This window comes from Sciurus vulgaris (assembly GCF_902686455.1).
Source record: "Sciurus vulgaris genome assembly, chromosome: 2".
NCBI classification, from domain to species: Eukaryota; Metazoa; Chordata; class Mammalia; order Rodentia; family Sciuridae; genus Sciurus; species Sciurus vulgaris.
Window position 1 is genome coordinate 4,401,279 of NC_136462.1, and position 18,759 is coordinate 4,420,037.

Sequence of the window (18,759 nt, forward strand, 5' to 3'; positions counted from 1 at the left end):
AGTACTTCCTTATAAGACCATTATGGAACTTGAAGACAAAATTTGGAAAACATCACATGCTATTCTATCCTTAATATAACACTTCTATCAAAATGTAGCCTATAAAAATTAAAAAATAATTTTAAAAAAATAACACTTCTACTTTGTACTTCAGAATTGCATGTGTTAAAACTGACACACCAGCCAGACATGGTGGCACACACCTGTTATCCCAGCTATATGGGAGGCTGAGGCATGAGTATCGCAAGTTCAAGGCCAGCCTCTGCAACTTAGCCCTGTATCAAAAAAAGGGCTGGGGAAAGCACACCTGAGTTCAGTTCCCAGTACCCCTAAAAATAAAAAGCCTAACACACCATTGTTATAATTATGATTTTTCTTTTAAATTTTTTAAAATTTCTGTCTCTATCTACTGTCCTTCACATCCCCGTCCACCCCACCCCTCCCCTCACTCCCCTCTGTACAATATAATGTTTTTAAATACAAATTGAACTTGTACAATGCATCTTTTGTTTTCATTAAGTAGATTCAACCCTTAATACAGGTTGAGCATCCTAACTGGAAATCTAAAACTCCAAAATTTTTTTGAGCACCAACATGACAGTTAGTGGAAAATTCCACACTTTAACCTTGTGTGATGAGTCACAGTAAAAATACAAGTGCACTAAAAATACTATATAAAATTGCCTTCAGACATATATATATATACATATATATATATATATATATATATATATAGTATATGGAATGTAAGTGAGTTTTGTGTTTGGACTTAAGTCCCACCCCCAAGGTATTATCTCTCTGTATTCATGTACAGCTAGCAGGAATGAAAAACAGTGTAGCTACCTTGAAAAAAAAAAATCCAGTAGTTCTTCAAAAATTAAACATAGTTACATATGACCCAGCATGAACACCCCCAGGTGTATACCTAAGAGAAATGGAAATACATCCATACAAAATAAAACCTGTAGAATGTTTGCAGCAGCATTAAATGATAATAGCCCAAAAGTGGAAACACAGAATGTCCCATCGACTGATGAAAGGGTAAACAAATGTGGCACAATACAATGGAATATTATTCAGTCATGATAACAGTGTAAAGGCAGAAAATAGTGGTTGCTTGGGATGGGGGAAGGAGGAGTGACATGGTTGCCAGGTTTCTCTTGGGTGACAGTTGCACAATTCTGGGTATGCTAAAAACCAAAGAATTGTAGCCTCAGTAGGCGAATTATATGCGCTGATTTAAAAAAAAAAAAAAAAAAAGCCAGGTATGGTGGCACTTCTCTATAATCCTGGTGGTTTGGGAGGTTGAAGCAGCAGGATTGCAGGTTCAAAGCCAGCCTCAGCAATTTAGCAAAACCCTTTCTCAAAAAGGGCCTTGGGATGTGGCTCAGCAGTAAAGTACCCTTGGGTTCAATACCCAGTCTCACACACACACACACACACACACACACACACACACACACACACACACACACGAGGAAAACTGATGCTTGCTGTAGGAAAGACAAAAGTAAAAGTTTTACTCATATGTAACTAGAAGTACTTCTCTCCCACTCTCTGGAGAGCCTCATCAGTCTTGTTGGCTGCTGAGAAGCCCCCAACAACAAGAGTGACTTCTAGCCATAGCTGCTGAAAATTAGTAGTTGGGGGCTTCGGGCAGGAAATTAAATGCACTGTTAATTTAGAATTCATTATAAGGGTGAGTAGCTCAGTGACAGAGCATTTGCTTAGTGTGTTCAATCCCCAGCACCCCAGAAAGATTCTTTTCAAAATTTTTTTTTTTCGTTATAGAGGTTATTACTGTTTGGGAAAATAAAAACAGTAATTCCTACAATTATAATCTTTTAATATTCTGATTATAACATTAATAGGGTCTACTCTGGGATGGAGTCAGGGATATTCTCTAAAAGATTCTTAAGAGAATCTATTCTCGACCCAGTATGACTCAGTTTACTGGGAGGGGGAACCATTCTTTTTTCTCTTTAGATTAAGACTCCCCTTATGGGCTAGGGCTGGGGCTCTGGGGCAGAGCACTTGCCTAGCACCACAAAAATAAATAAATACTGTCAATCTACAACTACCAAAAAAAAAAAAAAATCCCCTCATATCACCAAGTACACAGTAATGCTCATTTACTGACTTCAATTTTTAGTTGATTCGTCATCCCTCTTCCTCAGGTTTTGTCTTCTTCCTGGCTTCTTTCTCTCCCTGGCGTCTCCCTTTCCACCTGCCACATGCCCTCTTGCAAGACTGTGGTACGTGTGTTTCTCATACTGTCACACCTGGGCTTTCGTGCCTGTGCATAAATGAGAATCCCTGTCTGTCCGTCAGAGGGGACAGAGCTGCTTGTCCAATGCTTGGACTCTTTGCTCTGCTTGTCCATCCCTCAGGTTTTGAAGGCTACCTTCTCAGGAGGCTTTCCCTGACACCCCAACAATGAGGTTGCAGCACCTCATTTTCTCACACACTCATATTTGCTTGGGTGACATCCTCTTCAGAATGTCTATAGCTCTTGAAGAACAGGAATCCTGGCTTTTTTGTTCAACAGTTTATGAGTGGATTGGGCCTGCCATCAGTGAGTACCCAGTGCGTAACAGCCAGAGGAGTGCCTTGCCGCCTTTCAGAAGCATTTTTGAACTTTCAGCACCTTCTGTTAATCCTTTCATTACCCCACCTCTCACTGGATTATTAGCTTCACGTGATTACATGTCACATGCTTGAAAACATGCTCATTCAAGCTTTCTTCTCTCCTGCATGGCCCCTGAGGTGAGACTCTGTCTTAATGGTCACATTACTTGGCTTTTCAGGTAGCTCTGCATCTAGCTGAGGGGGTCCAGCCCCCTGTTTATTGTATGGATTTAGCTTTCAAGCAAATATTTAGCATGCATACTGTTCACTCAGTTCCTTAGTCCAGCTCCTTCCATTGCCACAGAAAACAACAAAAACAAAACACCATTCTGTCCATGGAAGATCATCTTGGTTTAAGTCACATTTCAATTTAATAGGGAAGAATACTGAATTTGCTAGAGAGCTTCTAACAACAAAATTACCAGCTGGATATTGATTGTGGTTCTAGGGTTTTTGGAATCTGAAAAGATGATAAATTTGGTAATTGAGTCTAAATATTTGTAGAAATATTAAGGACTCAGACAAAACAGTCTTTAAAAAGAAAAACTAAGGTAGAAGATAAATACTACCTGACTTCAAAACAAACTTTTAAAATACATGAATCAAAACAGTAAGGACTTGAAATGAGGGTAGTCAGAGAGGTCCATGAAACAGAATAGAGTCCAAACAGTCTTACACTTTTGTAGTCAATTGGCTTCTGACAGAACAGCCCAATGGGGAAAAGGAACATCTTACTCATAAGACGGAGGCAGGAGGATTACAAGTAGTTCAACTTAGTGAGACCCTGTGTCAAAATTTTAAAAAGGCTGGGGGTGTGGCTTAGTGATTAAGTGTCCCTGAATTCAGTCCCCAGTACAAAAAAAGAAACAATGAGACAGCCAAGTGCGGTGGCACATTTCTGAATTCTAGCAATTCAGAAGGCCAAGAAAGGAGGATCAAAAGTTCAAGGCCAGCCTTAGCAACTTTGCCCTAAGCAATTACCAAGACCCTGTCTCAATTTTTTTTTTTTTTTTTTTAAAAAGGGGAGGGCTGGGGATATAGCTCAGTTGGTAGAGTGTTTGCCTCGCAAGCACAAGGCCCTGGGTTCAATTCCCAGTACCGCAAAAAAAATAAAAATAAAAAAGGGGAGCGCTGGGGATATAGTGCAGTGGTAGAATACCCCTGGGTTCAGTCACCACCACAAAAAACAAAAACAATGAGACACTGAATAAAGTAGCAGATTATAAAATTAGTACTCAAACTCAATAACTCTTTCATGTCAAAAAATAACTAATTTAAACGTAGTAGGGAAAAAAATCACAATAACAAAATAAAAGGAATAAACTCGTAGTTGCCTGGGAATGTGAATGGTGCCCCCTGGGGCAGAGCCACCCAGTGTCTGAATGTTTAGAAAGTTTTCAGAAACTACTTGAAGAGCACTATAGATCATGAAGAAACATGACAAAATAAATAAAAACACCTGGCACCAGGCACAGTGGCACATACCTGTAATCCCAGAGGCTCGGGAGGCTGAGTCAGGAGGTTAGTGAGTTCAAAGCCAGCCTACGCAAAACGTGAGGTGTTAACTCAGTGAGACCCTGTGTCTAAATAAAATACAAAATAGGGCTGGGGATGTGGCTCAGTGGTTGAGCACCCCTGAGTTCAATCCCTGGTACCTCCCTGCCCCCCCCCCCCAAAAAAAAAACACACCTCATCACCTCATTCTTGGGTAAGAAGACTCAAAAGTGCCATTTCTTCCAGGATCAATGTATAAATAGAATGTAGTCCAAAATCTATAATGTCCTATGTGTATGTGTGTCAGTCACCGTCACTGAGGATGGAACCCACGACCTCATGCTTGCTAGGCAAGTGCTCTATCACTGAGCTACATCTTCAGCCCACAAATGTAGTCTAAGCCAACAGAATTTTCTTTAGAACTCATTTAAATTATTTTAAATTTCATTTAGAAGAATAATTATTTAAGAACCACTATGCAGGGCTGGGGTTGTGACTCGGTGGTAGAGCACTTGCCTAGCACATGTGAGGCAGTATGTTTGATCCTCAGCACCACATAAAAATACAGGTATTATGTCCAATACCTTAAAAAAAAAATGAATCAGTATGCACTGGGCATGGTGGCACACAATTGTAATCCCTCCAGCTACTCTGGAGGCTGAGGCAGGAGGATCACAAGTTCGAGATCAGCCTGGGTAATATTCAAGATGTTGTTTCAAAAACACAAAGATGGGCTGGGTATATAGCTCAGTTGGTAGAGTGCCTGCCTTGCAAGCATAAGGCCCTGAGTTCAAACCCTGGCACTGCAAAACAAAAATGATTTGGGGATGTGGTTCAGTGGTAGAGAGCATTGCCTAGCACGCATGAGGCCCTGGACTCAGTCCCTAGTACCACACACCCACACAAACACTGAAAAGCTTTTTTAAAAGCCATGGGTAGCCACATGCACCTGCAGTCCCAGCTACTCTGAAGGCTGTGACAGGAGGATCACTTGAGCCTGTCAGTTCAAGTCCAGCCTTGACAACATACTGAGATCCCATCTCAATAAGATCAAGAAATTTCAAAGAAGAGTAGTAATAGCCAGAGGGCAGGGACATCTTGCCTCCCAGACAGCACACCCATCCTTTCTGGATATTTAACCCAGAGGTGATCTATCATAGGGCTACATCCCCAAACACCTTACTGGTTTTTTGAGAGAGGGCCTCACTAAATGCCTGAGGCTGACCTTGAACTTGCTGTCCTCCCACCTCAGCTGCCTGAGTCACTGGGATAACAGACATATGCTACCAAGCCCAGTGCCTCCCAGATAATAAGATATGTTGGGGAGTCTGTAGCCTGAGCAATCTGGACAGACTGTACTTGCAGAAGGATTACCATGCCTTGGCTAGAGATGAGCTACATCCTTCCTTGGAGGAAGAAAAGAAAAAGCATTAAAAGAAACAGCTAGTTCAAAGTCCAAATTTTTATTTATGAATATAAAATGTCCAGGTTGTTACAAGACTACCACAGTTTTCAGCCATGCTTAGACAGTGGTTCTTTGAATAGGTTGTTCAACAGTGTTGTGCCAGCCTACAGGGGGAAAGGCCAGACTCAGAAGGTTGTTCATTTAGAAGAAAACAACACTAATGATGTATGCAACTTCCAGAATTTGTTTTCTCACAGAAGCTTTGTAAGTTAAGTAATTCCAGTTACTCTACCAAGATAATGTAATTATGTTTGATTTTGTAAGGTATACAATAATGATCTATTTTGGTTTTCAATGAAATTTTGATTATGGACAAAAAAAAAGATGTTTTGGAAGGGAAAGGGAAAATACTGGGAAATGATACTGACCAAATTATATTATTGTGTGCATGTATGAATATGTAACAGTGAATCCCACCATTATGTATAATTGTAACGCCTCAGTAAGAAAAGAAAAAAATAGAAAAAAGGCCAGGTATGGTGGCGCGACTTAAGACCCTGTCTCAAAATAAAGAAAAGGGCTGAGCATTTGGCTCAGTGGTAAAGTACCCCTGGGTTAAAATCTCTAGTACCAAAAGAAAAAAAAAAAAAAAATGTACGTGTTATAAAACCTCTTTGATTAAAACAGGTCAATGGAATTGTATGGGATTAGAATTAGACCCAATAAAAATGAATGTATGCTGGAGATGGAAGGATTAATTCAATAAAAGGTATTGGAACAACCAAGTAGTCATTTATAATAGAGATTTCTACTTCCCTCATTTCAAAATAAACTCCAGATGGATCAGAGATCTAAATATAAAAATTAACTACAGAAGTCTAAAAAAAAAAAAAAACTAGTTGAATAAATACATTTGTAGTCTTATATGGGAAAGGCTTTTCTAAACATAGCCCAAACTCAGAAGCCACATCTTTATTTAATATCTCCCATAGCAAAAACAAAACAAAACACAACACCATTTGAACCAACAGACAACAAACTTGGAAAGATATTTGTAACATGCATGACAAGAGGAAAACATCTCTAATAATAAAAACTCTTAATCAGAAAGGAAAACTAACCCACTGGAAAATAAATAGGCAAAAGAACAGAGCAGGCAACTCACAATAGTTGCATTCAGTAGCTGCACAATAGTCCTTGCTTATGACTTCCGAGTTTCCTGTCATGCCTAGAAAGAACTTCCCACTCTAAGATGTTTAGTGTTTCTAATGATTAAAGAAATGCACTTGGTTATGCACCCTGTAATCCCAGTAACTCGAGGGGCTGAGGCAGGAGGATTGCAAGTTCAAGACCAGCCTTAGCAATTTAGGGAGAACCTGTCTCCCTAAATTAAAAAAAGGACTGGAGATGTAGGGTCAGTAGAAGAGCACTTGCCTAGAATAAGCAAGATCCTAAATTCAATTCCCAGTATTGGAAGTAATGAGGGAAGACTCCCCCCCGCCCCATCCCCAGTAGTGGAATGGAACCCAGAGGTACTTCACACTGAGCCACATCCCAACTCTTTTCACTTTATATTTATTATTTTGAAACAGGGGAACCCAGAGGTACTTCACACTGAGCCACATCCCAACTCTTTTCACTTTATATTTATTATTTTGAAACAGGGACTCAGTGAGTTGTCCACAGGCTGGCCTGGAACTTGCAGTTCTTCTGAGTATGACACAAAACTTAGAAGCCACAAAGGGTTTTTTTGTTTTGTTTTTTGTTTTTGGGGGGATTAAACCCAGCACCTCAAACATGCTAGTAGAAGTGCTCTACTATGGAGCTACATCCCCAGCCTCACTGAAGAAATTTAACCACACTTAGAAAGACATTCAGAAAGACTGTTAAGCTGGGCATGGTGGTGCAGGCCTGTACTCCCTAGCTACTAGGGAGGCTGAGGCAGGAGGGTCATTTGAGCCCAGGAGTTCCAGGCCAGCACCAGCAAAGATCCTGTCTCAACCAACAACAAAATGGAAAAAACATAAAGCACTGTAGGTATCAATAAAAGAAAGACTACAATTCTAATGGGCAAAGAATCTGAACACACAAGAAGAAAAAAAAAATGTCTTTCAGCCACAAAAAGATGCTCAGTCTCAACAAAAATACAAATTAAAATGTTTTCAAAAACTGGTACATGCTTAATAGAGGATAATTTGGCAATAACTAATAAAAATCTAAAATGTATGTATTCTGATCCAGCAACCCTTCTTGATGTTTATTCTGCATATATCCTTGCAAGTCTAGATTCCTAGATTCTTTCTCCCATCCTGCAGAATCCTGCCTTATTCTCCAGAGAAGCAAAACAAAGAATTTCTGTTCAGGAGACACTAGGCCAAATTAAGACATGAATAGTCTTTTGAAAATGGGGATTAAGTGGGCATGTGATTACTGAATGCTGGGATCCCCAGTCTTTTCTCCTCACTAGTCTCCTAGAGCTATGGCACCCAAACTTTTACTCCCCAAGCTAAAATTCTAGAAGATTATTTTCTGAAGCATCTGACTTTTCCCAAGAATAGGCATAAGAAGTTCTCTAACAAATCGCCTCTGCAGATTACTATGAAGTGAATCTAAAAGTCTAAAAGTTTTCCAAGCCGTGTGTGGTGCTGGGGATGGAGCCTACCACCTACACCTGGCAGTTGAGCACTCTGCTAGCCCTGATCCCACTCCTAATCATAAGCAGACTTATTCTGCATCTGAGAAAAGCCTCTGAATACGGGTTTACACATCAAAACAAACACAAAAACCAACATTAGATGGACTCTACAAGGAGATGAAATTTTTTTAAAAAGAACTAATAGATTAAGTAGATACTACATCTGAAGCAACAACACACATCCTTGTAATCAGAAAATAAAAAACCTCTTGAATACTAAAAACATGATAGCAGAAATAAAAAGGGTTGGAAAAGAAAATGGAGATCTCAAATCAGAAGAAAAAAATAAGGAAGTGGAGGATCATCCTAATAGTTTCAGGATCCAAACCCTGGAGAAGGGAGTCATCCACAAAATATTCAAGAACAATTCCCAGAGCCACGGCATGTTTGCTTACAAAGTGAGCCCACCAAGTACCCAGTGAAAGGGATCAAAATAGATCCATCTAAAGGCACATCACTGTGAAATTTAGTACTCTCTCGGAATGGAGACCATCCTGTGAGCTTTGACAGGAAGAGAAGTCATATAAAAAGGATAAGAAAACAACAGCTTCAGACTTAAGCACCTCCAAAGCCAGAACACAACCTAGAATATAAACTCGGACTTGGTCTCAATGCATCTTTGTTTCTGTTCACTGAAGAATCCCAAGTGCTTAGAAACAGTGCCAGGCATGTATTAGGGTCTTAATTTCTTCAGCTGGCTTGATGGCACACTCCTGTAATCTCAACTGAGGCAGGAGGATCACAAGTTCAAGACTAGCCTTAGAAGACCCTGTCCCAAAATATAAAAAATAAAAAAAGCTAGGAATGTTCAGTGGTAAAGCACCCCAGGGTTCACCTGGGTTCACTCGACAGTACCACAAAAAAAAAAAAAAAGGGGGGGGGGGGGGATTGGATGCAAAAGAACAGAGAAATGGTTTTTCCAAATTCTGAGGAAATATTTCTGATAGCCTATAACTAAACCCATGCAAAATATCATTCAAGTATGAGGACAGAATTAAAGACATCTTTGGACATGCAAGATCTCAGTTTACCCTCTGTGTACCTTTCTCAAGAAGCTATGAGAGCACCTACTGCAGGGCACATGCCTATAATCTCAGCAATTTAGCAAGACTCTGTCTCAAGAAATAAAAAAGGCTGGGGACGTAGCTCAGTGGTAGAGCACCCTGGGTTCAGTCCTCAGTATCCCCCCCGCCCACACACACACAAATCACTGCTCTGAAAATATGGAAAGTTCTCAGGGACAAATACATAGTTTTATGGGCAGGTGCTTTTAGAAATCAAGAATGACTGAGGGCTATGTCTGAACAAAGACCTAGAGAAACCAAGCTCTGCCAGTGCCCATGTCCCAATATACAGGGACGGCCAGGCACCTTCAATCACAGAATTCCCCTCTGCCTGAACCACTGTCTCCCTGTGTCCCTGTGCCCAGGCTTGTGGCCTTCAAATCCAATATCACCCACCCTCAAGATCTACCTAAAGCACGAACCTCAGAGTAAACCGCCCTCCCAAAGGCTGGAGAGTATGCCCCCCACTGTCCATCTCCAGATGGTGCCCTGCCTCCTTGCAGGCCTCTTCCCAGCTGCCTCCAGCCACACCAGCTTCTTACTTGCACACCTTTGCACTTGCAGTCCCCTCACCTGGCACGCCCTTCCACTGAGCCCCAGGGTGTACCGTACAACTGGGGCAGGTGTCATTTGCTATCAGGAAGCCTTCTCTGGGCCTCACTGTGCCCTCCTAACACCTTGAACCTATTTTTGTCATTACACGTATGTCAGAGGATACAATTACCTATTCCTGGGTCTGTCTGCCCAACAGTGAGCTCCTGACTGAGAGCAAAAACTGGGCCTTGTGGATCTTTGAATCCCCAGACCTAGCAATGTCCCTGGCATGTTGTAACCTGGGTCAGTGTTGCTGAGTTCAGGTTTAATGAACCCTCTTGCCTCTTAGAGGGAACATCAGGCACTAGTGCATTAGTGATGTCTACTCTCTTTTTGGTTTTGATGGTTTTGTTTTTTGTTTGATTGGTTTTTGTTGTTGTTGTTGTAGATGGACTCAATACCTTCATTTTATTTATTTTTATGCGGTGAAGGGGATTGAACCCAGTGCCTCACGCATGAGAGGCAAACATTCCACTGCTGAGCCACAATGCCAGCCCTACTCTTTTTTCAAATTATTTTTACCTCAAATTATTTTGGAATATTTGAAAATCTTATACAGAAAAAATTAGATATTTTTATAATAAAAAATCCATTATTAGTCAGGTGTGGTAGCACATGGCCTGTAATCCCAGCATCTTAGGAGGCTGAGGCTTGCAAGTTCAAAGCCAGTCTCAGCAATTTAGCAAGACCCTGTTTCAAAATAAAACAAGAGCTGGGGATGTGGCTCAGTGGTTGAGTGCCCCCGAGTTTAATCCCTAGAACCAAAAAAAAAAAAAAAAATCCATTATTATCGCACAAGACCCTGGATTGAATTTCCAAGTACTGGAACAAAAAAAGAAAGAAAGAAAAAAGAAATTGATTATTTTTTCCCATTCATCTCATACCTTCACCAACTTCCAAAAATTGAGGCAACCTATAAAAAATAGTAAACTATAGCCAGATATAGTAGCACCCACCTGTGATCCCAGCTACTTGGGAGGTAGAGGCAGGAAGATGGAGAGTTTGAAGTAAGCCTGGTCAGTTTGGTGACACCCTGTCCCAAAAAAAGAAGAAGAAAAAAAAAAGTTTTAGACCACTCCCCCTCACTCACATTCGCTCAAGTAACAGTCCTGCTCAGTCTTATTCCCCACACTGAATCATGTGGCTCCCTCTGGCGGCTCTTGTGGCTGGGAAGGCCCTTTCCAGCTCCAGGTGGAAGTGTCAGGGAGAGGCTGCTGGAAATGACTGATTCAACAGTCTGCCCGAATGTCAAGAGCACTTAACACTTGTTAGTCCTGTCTCAGTAGCAAATACGTTTCTCTCTTTTTCAGTTTGTAAGACACTGAGCTTTCTTGATGAAAGAAATGGAAGTCTTCTTTTGAGATCCATGCCCCTAACAACAGATCTCCAGGGGTGCTGGGGAACTTTTACACGTGTGCCATTCAGAACTCCTTTGATTCAAGTGCTAGGCACTCACTGCCACTAGCCTGAGTAGAAAAGGAATCATGGACTCCCACAGCCAAACCACCAGAGAGGCCGGGAGGGAGCTAGTCTTCCAGGCATGGCCTTCACCACGTGGCACTTCTCACTGTGTCTTATCTCTGTGATTTCATTCCCCTCCAAAAGAGACTTAGCCTCAATGGCCCCAGGCTTACATCCTCAAAACCTTGAGTCTGAAGGGAAAAGAAGGCTGTTCCTGCCAACTCTAGTGAGGAAAGTCCCAGGGAAGGGCTCTGATTGGTTCGATTTCCATCTGATCGGGTCCATGGCAGGTGGGGGGTGGGGATGGAGTGCTGGGATTACAGACAGATGCCCATCATGTGAGGGGGGTGAGGTGCTAAGATCAGTTACCCCAGAGTCACTAAGTTAGAGAGGGTAAGGATCATGCCCAAAAGAACTGACCCTGAGAGAAAGGGCAGGCACCAAAAATGGGCAACAGAAACAGCAGCCTATGGCTTCTCAGGTGGGGAGCTCCAGCCTCCAGGCCACCAGCTTCCTGCAACTTCTTGCACTGCCTGTGCTGCTACAAAAGTTGTCCTCTGTTCTTCATGATGGGTGGCTACCTAGAGCAAGCACAAGCACTGTGCTCCAGCCCAGGGCTGGCTCACACCCCACATGGCCTCTGGGGGTCCCGCAAACAGCTCTTTTAGCCCATGCACTGCTGTTCTTTTCCCTGAAGTGTTGCCCACAGGCATCTGCTATACCAGGAGCCAGCCCCTGCCCAAGAATTCATCCTTGCCCCAGCCCCAGAGCAGAAGCCCCCTCTTCCCTTCCTCAGCCCAAGTAGGCTCCATTTCCTGCTTCTGTTGGCTTTTTGTTCCCTTTTGAGAAAACCCCACCTTGTTATAGTGGCTTAGTTCACAAAACCAACCTTACTCCCATTCAGAAGCATCAGCTCCTCCTAAAAGGGTGGTTGTAACCCTGCTACTACTGGTGAGACCAGAGGACTCGCAGACCACACCCAGTGCCACAGAGAATTCAGACCCGCTGGAGCCCTGTGTACCAGGCATTCCCCAATTGTCACCTAAATTAATCCCCCAAATAGCCACAGGCAGTAAATGCTATTGTTCCCCTGTGACTGACAGGAAAGAGAAGGCAAGACAGTGCCTGGATATGCCCAGGCTTTTCAGTTCTGGGCCCTTCGATACAGGAGGTAAAAGTAACTTTGAGCCAGACATGGTGATCCCAGCCACTCCTGAGGTTAGGCAGAAGGGACACAAGTTACAGACCAGCCTGGCAATTTAGTGAGACCCTGCCTCAAAATAACAAGAAAAAAGGGGTGGGGATGTGGCTCAGTAATGGAGCATTTCCCTAGCATGTACCAGGCTGTGGGTTTAACTCCCAGCACCAAAGATAAAATCATAAATAACTAGAAGCTGTTTCTTGAGACAGATGCAGTCTCACTATGCTGCCTATGCTGGTCTTGAACTCTGGAGCTCAAGCAGTCCTCCTGCCTCAGCCTCCTGAATAGCTGAGTCTGCAGATGCACACCACCACTCCCAGCAGCAGAGGCTGGTGACTTACAGGGGACTCATGCTGATGATGTCTTTGGCTTATTGATGTCTCTGTATGCACAGAGCCCTTCAGTGCAGGAATGTGCCCAGGTGCCTGGGCGGGCAGGCAAGAGGGGCAATCATCCCCAGCTGTGCCCTCGTGTGACCCAGCAAGTGAAGAGCCTCGGTTTTTCATACAGCTTGGTCCCAAAATCAAGTTGACCGGCCCACCTGGTGCTTGGAGAAGACCGGACACCAGTTCCAACTCAAACCTGCAAGAAGGCCTCCTGTCAGACCCCAGTGAGACACCTTGCTACAGGGCTTTCTCCCTTGTTTCAGTTTTCCCTGAGCCACTTCCACTTTGGGAGCCCAACCAGAACTTTAGCCCCTCTGTGCAGCGGTGCTGCAGTTGGCTGCACCATCAGAACAGATCTGTGTGGAACCTGGAAAAATAGGGACAGTTTCTACTGTGGCCCCATCCAAGAGTCTCTGATGCCAACAAAAATACCTCTGGGTTGGAGGATCAGGCCATACAACATCCTTGAAGAAATCCAGCTCCATGCCAGGTGTGGTGGCACACGCCTGTAATCCCAGCAACTGGAGAAACTGAGGCAGGAGGATCACAAGTTCAAGGCCATTTCAGCAATTTATGGCGATCCTGTCTCAAAATAAAAATGACTATGGATGTAACTCAGTGTGGTACAGCATCTCTGGGTTCAATTGCCAGTACTAAATAAAATAAAAAATTAATTAAATAAGTTTTTAAAATATAATCTCTGGCTCCCTTTTCTCAGTCTGCCTTTCAGTGCCTTGTTCAGTTTCCCAAGTTGTCTTTCCAAGCAGCAGGAGAGCAGTCTGTATTTTAGCCCATTCCACAGCCACAGGGATGCTTTTTTTTCCCCCTTGCGGTGCTGGGGATTGAACCCAGTGCCTAGTGCTTGCAAGGCAAGCACTCTACCAACAGAGCTATACCCAGCCCTCACAGGGGTGCTTTTGACAGCCAGGACTTCTGTAGGTCCTCCGCCCGCTGGCTCTCAGGTTTCACTGGCAGTTTACCCCCAACTCCCCTGCCCCAATGTTTGGCTTGGAAGTCCAGAAGGCGTGTTCCCAGCAAAGTACTTGCTCACTGGACCCAGAGGAGGCCCAAGTGTCCCAGCATCTGGCCCCACCGCTACAGTCTTTTCTCTGAATCTGCTCTCTCAGGTGTTCATTCCACAGGACCTTGCCGCTGAACTCCCGACAGAGCCAGGCAGAGGGCAGAGCTCTTTAAGGATCGGCAAGCATACATATTGTGTAGCTTAATGGTGAATGGACTAAGACTAAAACTGCTAATCTAAACTTTTTTTTTTTTTGTACCAGGGATTGAGCCCAGGGGTGCTTCACCACTGGGCCACATCCCCAACCCTTCTTTTATATTTTGTTTAGAGACAGGGTCTCCCTGAGATGCTCAGGCCCTCCCTGAATTGCTGAGGCTGGCTTTGAAATTGTGATCCTCCTGCCTCAGCCTCCTGAGCTGCTGGGATTACAGGGCTGTGCCACCACGCTCCACTAATCTGAACATTTCTAGTTCAAGTTACCATCCCTCCAGCCAACCCTCGGCACAAGTCACAGTGTCATCATCTTTTTATGTATTCCCTTTCTGTCCATTTATTGCACTAACATCCCGCTAGCACCCACACAGTGCCCAAGAGGGTCCCAGGTTACCTGGAGTGCATGTGACAGATCATAACACAGGGAAACAGCCCACCTCTGAAAGGTGTCATGGGGCTAGAGCAGAAGGTGGTACCGCTCCCTGGGCTTCAGGGGGGCTCTACCACTGAGCTACACCTCCAGACCTTTTATTTTGTATTTTGAGATAGGATCTTGCTGAGGCTGGCCTCAAACTTGTGATCCTCCTCCCTCAGACTCCCAAGTCGCTGGGTTTACAGGTGTGCTCCACCATCCCCAGCATATTATTCTTTATAGCTCATAAGTACATACATACGTACTACAGTGAGACCCTAAATGTCCCCCAGGGGCCTGTATGTTTAAAGGCTAGTCCCCAGCAGGGCTTAGGGGAAGGGCTTCTGGTCACTGGGGGCATGCCCCAGAAGAGTACAGTGGGGCCCTAGCTCCTCCTCTTTTTCTCCTTTGACTCCTGCTCCCACCCAACAGGTGATTGACTCTACATCACCATGACATGTGCCAAGTGCTGCCTTGCCATAGGACCAACCAACCATAAGCTGAAACCCCTAAAACAGAGCCAAGCTCAGCCTTTTCTCCTTACAAGTTGCTTATCTGTCACAGTAACAGGAAGCTAACAATCACATCCACCACTGAACTATCCCCAGCCCTGGAGAGCAATGGTGAATGTAGACTGAAAAGTAGATTGTGTTGACTTCATTTCTAAATAAAATATTAAGTTGTTGAAAAGCTTCTCGATTTAGAGGTAGCATGCTGCTTGCTGTTCAGTGCTGCTCAGAATACCACACTGCCAAGTAGCTTGGGAATTTTCTATATTGGGTCTTGCTGTGTGTTCACCAGCCTCTTGAACCACTGACACAGTGTTATGATTTGCCACATCCTATTGACAGTTCAGTGAGATGTTCACATCATGTGTGTCTGCCCTAACTTGCTGACAGTGTGTGCAAGTTCCCAGTAACTCATTCTTGCTCGAATTGACTTACGGCACTTCTACCCAGCCAATCTGTTCTCAGGTGAAAGAATTTAGAGTCACATTTAAGTCAGAGGTGAAACCTCAGCCAACCCTCCCATTCCTACCCCATTTTACAGATGAGGAAAACAGGCTTACAGAGATGCCCAAAGTCAGTAATGGAGAAACAAAGAAGGGACAAAAAAGCAAACCCATTCCCCAAGGTGGTAGGAAGGCAGCAGGCAGGAGGCGTGAGCCAGCAGGAGGCCTGGCAGGGAAACCCTTTATGGGAAGGCAAGGAGGTGAGGACAGAGGCCCACAGGACTAGTCATGAAAGACCTGCCAGGCCCACCGCGAAGGCCTGTAAAGGAATCAGATTTATGACAAGGCAGCTACAAAGGCAGATTCCTGACAGCCGAGGTGACCCCTGCCTCATGAAAACAGAAAGGAACTATCAACTCCTGGGCCAGCCAGGGACAGTGGGCAATGGCTGCTCATTCTCTCCAGTTTCCCTTGCTGACCACCGCCCCCTACCCTGGGTTATCTAAGGATGAACACCACTGCTCCTGCCTGCACCTCCTCCGCCACACACTGACACTTGTCAGGGCAGCTGGGCCTGTTCTTCCACTGGCTGACCTGGAGGCCTTTGCCCTGGAGTTAGCCAAGACAACAAAGGGATTCCCATGCGGGCAGAGCCAGCTTGCACTCATCTGTGGCCACCATCCCTCTGCGGTCCCAAGAGATCCTAGGGAGGCAAGGAGAGGCGGGAGTTGAGGAGGCAAGCCCAGCTTTCTCCAGCTTAAGACTGCATTTTTTATCCTCCAGGCTTTCTTCTTCCAAAAAACTGATTGTAGGCAGGAGGATTGCTGGAGACCAGCCTGGGCAACACAGTGAGACCCCGTCTCAAAATCAATTAATTAAAATTAACAATTGGAGGTTGGGGACGCAGCCTAGCAAGCTCAAGGCCCTGGGTTTAATTCCCAGCACTAAAACGGAGCTCAACTGGGCTGGGTGGCACAGCCTGTATTCCCAGCAGCTGGGCTCAGGAGACTGAGGCAGGAGGATCACGAGTTCAAAGCCGGCCTCAGCAACTTCGCAAGGCCCTAAGCAACTCCATGAGACCCTGTCTCTAAATAAAATATTAAAAATGGGTTTTGTGGCTCAGTGGTTAAGTGCCCCTAGGTTAGATCCCTGATACCAAAATAAATTTTAAATAAATAAATAAAAGCAAGCTGGGCCAGACCTGTAATCTCAGCAACTCAGGAGGCCAAGGCAGAGGATCCCAAATTCAAGGCCAGCCCCAGCAACTTCGGGAGACCAGGTCTCAAAAAGTAAAAAGAGCCGGGATGAAGCCCAGTGGTAGAGCACCCCGGTTCAACCCCCAGGACCCAAAACAAAAGAACGGAAGAATGTTTTCTTCTCTTACAAATACAGTCAGCTGCTCAGGAAGTGCTGCACGGTGCGACCCCGCCGGACGCAGCGGCTCCGACTGCCCGACTGCCCGGTTGCCGGTCGGGGAAATGGCGTTCGCAGTGGGCGGCACAAACCCGTAGGTAACGGACCTGCAGGCGGCGCGCGCCCTCTGCGCGGGAGGGTCCGGCCGCGACCCACACGAGGCCTGCGTTCTGCGCCCGCGGACGGCCGCCCGCCGCGCGCCCGGGAGGGGCGGGGCCCGCGGCACGGAGACCCGAGGGCCGGGCCGGGGAGGTGCGCGGTGCCGAGCGGAGGGCTGGCCCGCGGTGCGTGCGGCGGGAGCCCCGGCGCGGAGCGTGCCGGAACCCAGAGGAAGGGGAGGCTGGCGCCAAACAGCAGGCCGCACCAAGCCGCTCGGCCCCGCGGCCGCGGGTGGTCTGTTCTCTCCACGTTTCTTTCTTTTATATATTATTTCTGTGCGGGGGATGGAGCTCGAGGCATCGTACATGCGAAACAGGCCTTCTACCACTGACCGACACCCGCCCCTATATTCTTCATGAATTGCAAGGTCACCTGGCCTCTTGGGGCTGACGGCTGCCCCACTGGGCCCCTTGGGACACTACGCTGGAATGCGGGCAGGGCCAGCGTGGCTGGTGGCTATCTCTGCTTTCCAGGTCTCAGGCGACCAGGTGAAGCACGGAGATGGGCACAGGAGGTGGGTGGAGCTCTGGTTATTGGGAACATGGAGCTCAAGCTGATGAAGGCAGGTGACCAGTTTAATGTCCCCAGTATTAGGTAAACAAATCTGTGGAGCATCCCTGTGGACCAGCTTCCAACAAACAGGATGCTGGGAATGAGGGCAGGAAGACACTTAAAGGGGATGTTTTGGAAAGGAAGTGAAATGGGCAGGATGAGGTTATAGTCAAAAAGCTCAGGAACTGGGAGGGCAAGAGACCTGGGGACAGGAGGCCATAGCAGTGGGAGAGAGGTGGCAGGACCCTCCTCAACCCCCAGGTTCCCCTCTCATGGAAGCCCTCTGTGCTGGAGCCTGCCTTGAGTCAGGCAGTGGAGAGAGGCCCAAGCCCCTGCCCTAGGCAAAGCACAGGTAACTGGACGTGTCCCAGACGGCACCCTCAGCAGCTCTCCTTCAGTGGGGGTTCCCAGGCAAGGAGGATGTGGGTGGACATCCCAGCAGAGAGAAGGGAGAGCTGGGAGGAGCTGTGTGTGTGATGGGGCAGGGATGCCTGTGGTCTGCACACCTGAAGAGGGACCTCTTGTGTGTGTCCCTGGAGCCTGGGGGTTTCTACAACAGGAACGGGCAGTTGAGAAAGGAATGTGGAACAGATCAATTCAGCAAGCGCCAGCTGAAGATGGCCACAGCACAAGTGCTGAGGGTCTGGGACAGGGAGACCCCTGAGCATGAAGAGAAAGAGCATTTCCAAGGAAAACTCTACCTGTCTTGGCAGTTATCAGAATCCGGGGGTGAGGGTGAGGGGTGAGTCAAGGATGACCCAGAAGGTTTCAAGGTGAGTAAACGGCAGTGCTCTGGAGCAGGCTACCTCGGGTATAGGTCACCTTCCCCCATTCTGTCAGAAACTCCGTGTCTCCAAAGTCAGCACTCCCTGCATGCCAGGTGCTGAGGGTTTTCCTGGGATGAGCCCATGGCCTCTCTCCACATTCCTGCCACCATCAACCCTCATTTAAAGATGAGAAGACCGAAGCACAGACAGGCTGGTAGCTTGTTCAAAGGTGCACTGTCAGTAGCAGGGCTGGGACTCAGTTTGACTCCTGGCCAGTGCTTCCCCCACCCCCCATATTTGTACCTGAGAGGCACACTTTTTTCCGAATCACTGATCTTCCTA

The 18,759-nt window shown here is 45.8% G+C and overlaps 1 protein-coding gene and 1 pseudogene across 3 annotated transcripts; one reads left to right on the forward strand and one right to left on the reverse strand.

Moving 5' to 3' along the window:
* Nucleotides 1-3,631: 3,631 nt before the first annotated feature.
* On the reverse strand, nucleotides 3,632-17,405 carry LOC306655544 (uncharacterized protein; the record flags this gene model as incomplete). 2 transcript variants are annotated; one of them, XM_079130122.1, is made up of 5 exons in its annotated part: nucleotides 3,632-4,170; nucleotides 10,837-10,913; nucleotides 12,884-13,124; nucleotides 13,361-13,458; nucleotides 16,911-17,405. In XM_079130122.1, the coding sequence occupies 5 exons, from the start codon at nucleotides 17,403-17,405 to the stop codon at nucleotides 4,143-4,145; spliced, it is 939 nt and encodes a 312-aa protein (XP_078986248.1). In that variant the 3' UTR covers nucleotides 3,632-4,142. The 2 variants fall into 2 exon arrangements, 1 of the variants encoding a protein (XP_078986248.1); XR_013762283.1 differs by lacking the exon at nucleotides 12,884-13,124 and having other exon boundaries at nucleotides 16,728-16,929.
* LOC306655549 (small ribosomal subunit protein eS27-like) lies at nucleotides 5,498-7,057 on the forward strand (annotated as a pseudogene). Its single transcript has one exon. The product of its transcript is annotated as a small ribosomal subunit protein eS27-like (transcript).
* Nucleotides 17,406-18,759: the final 1,354 nt, after the last annotated feature.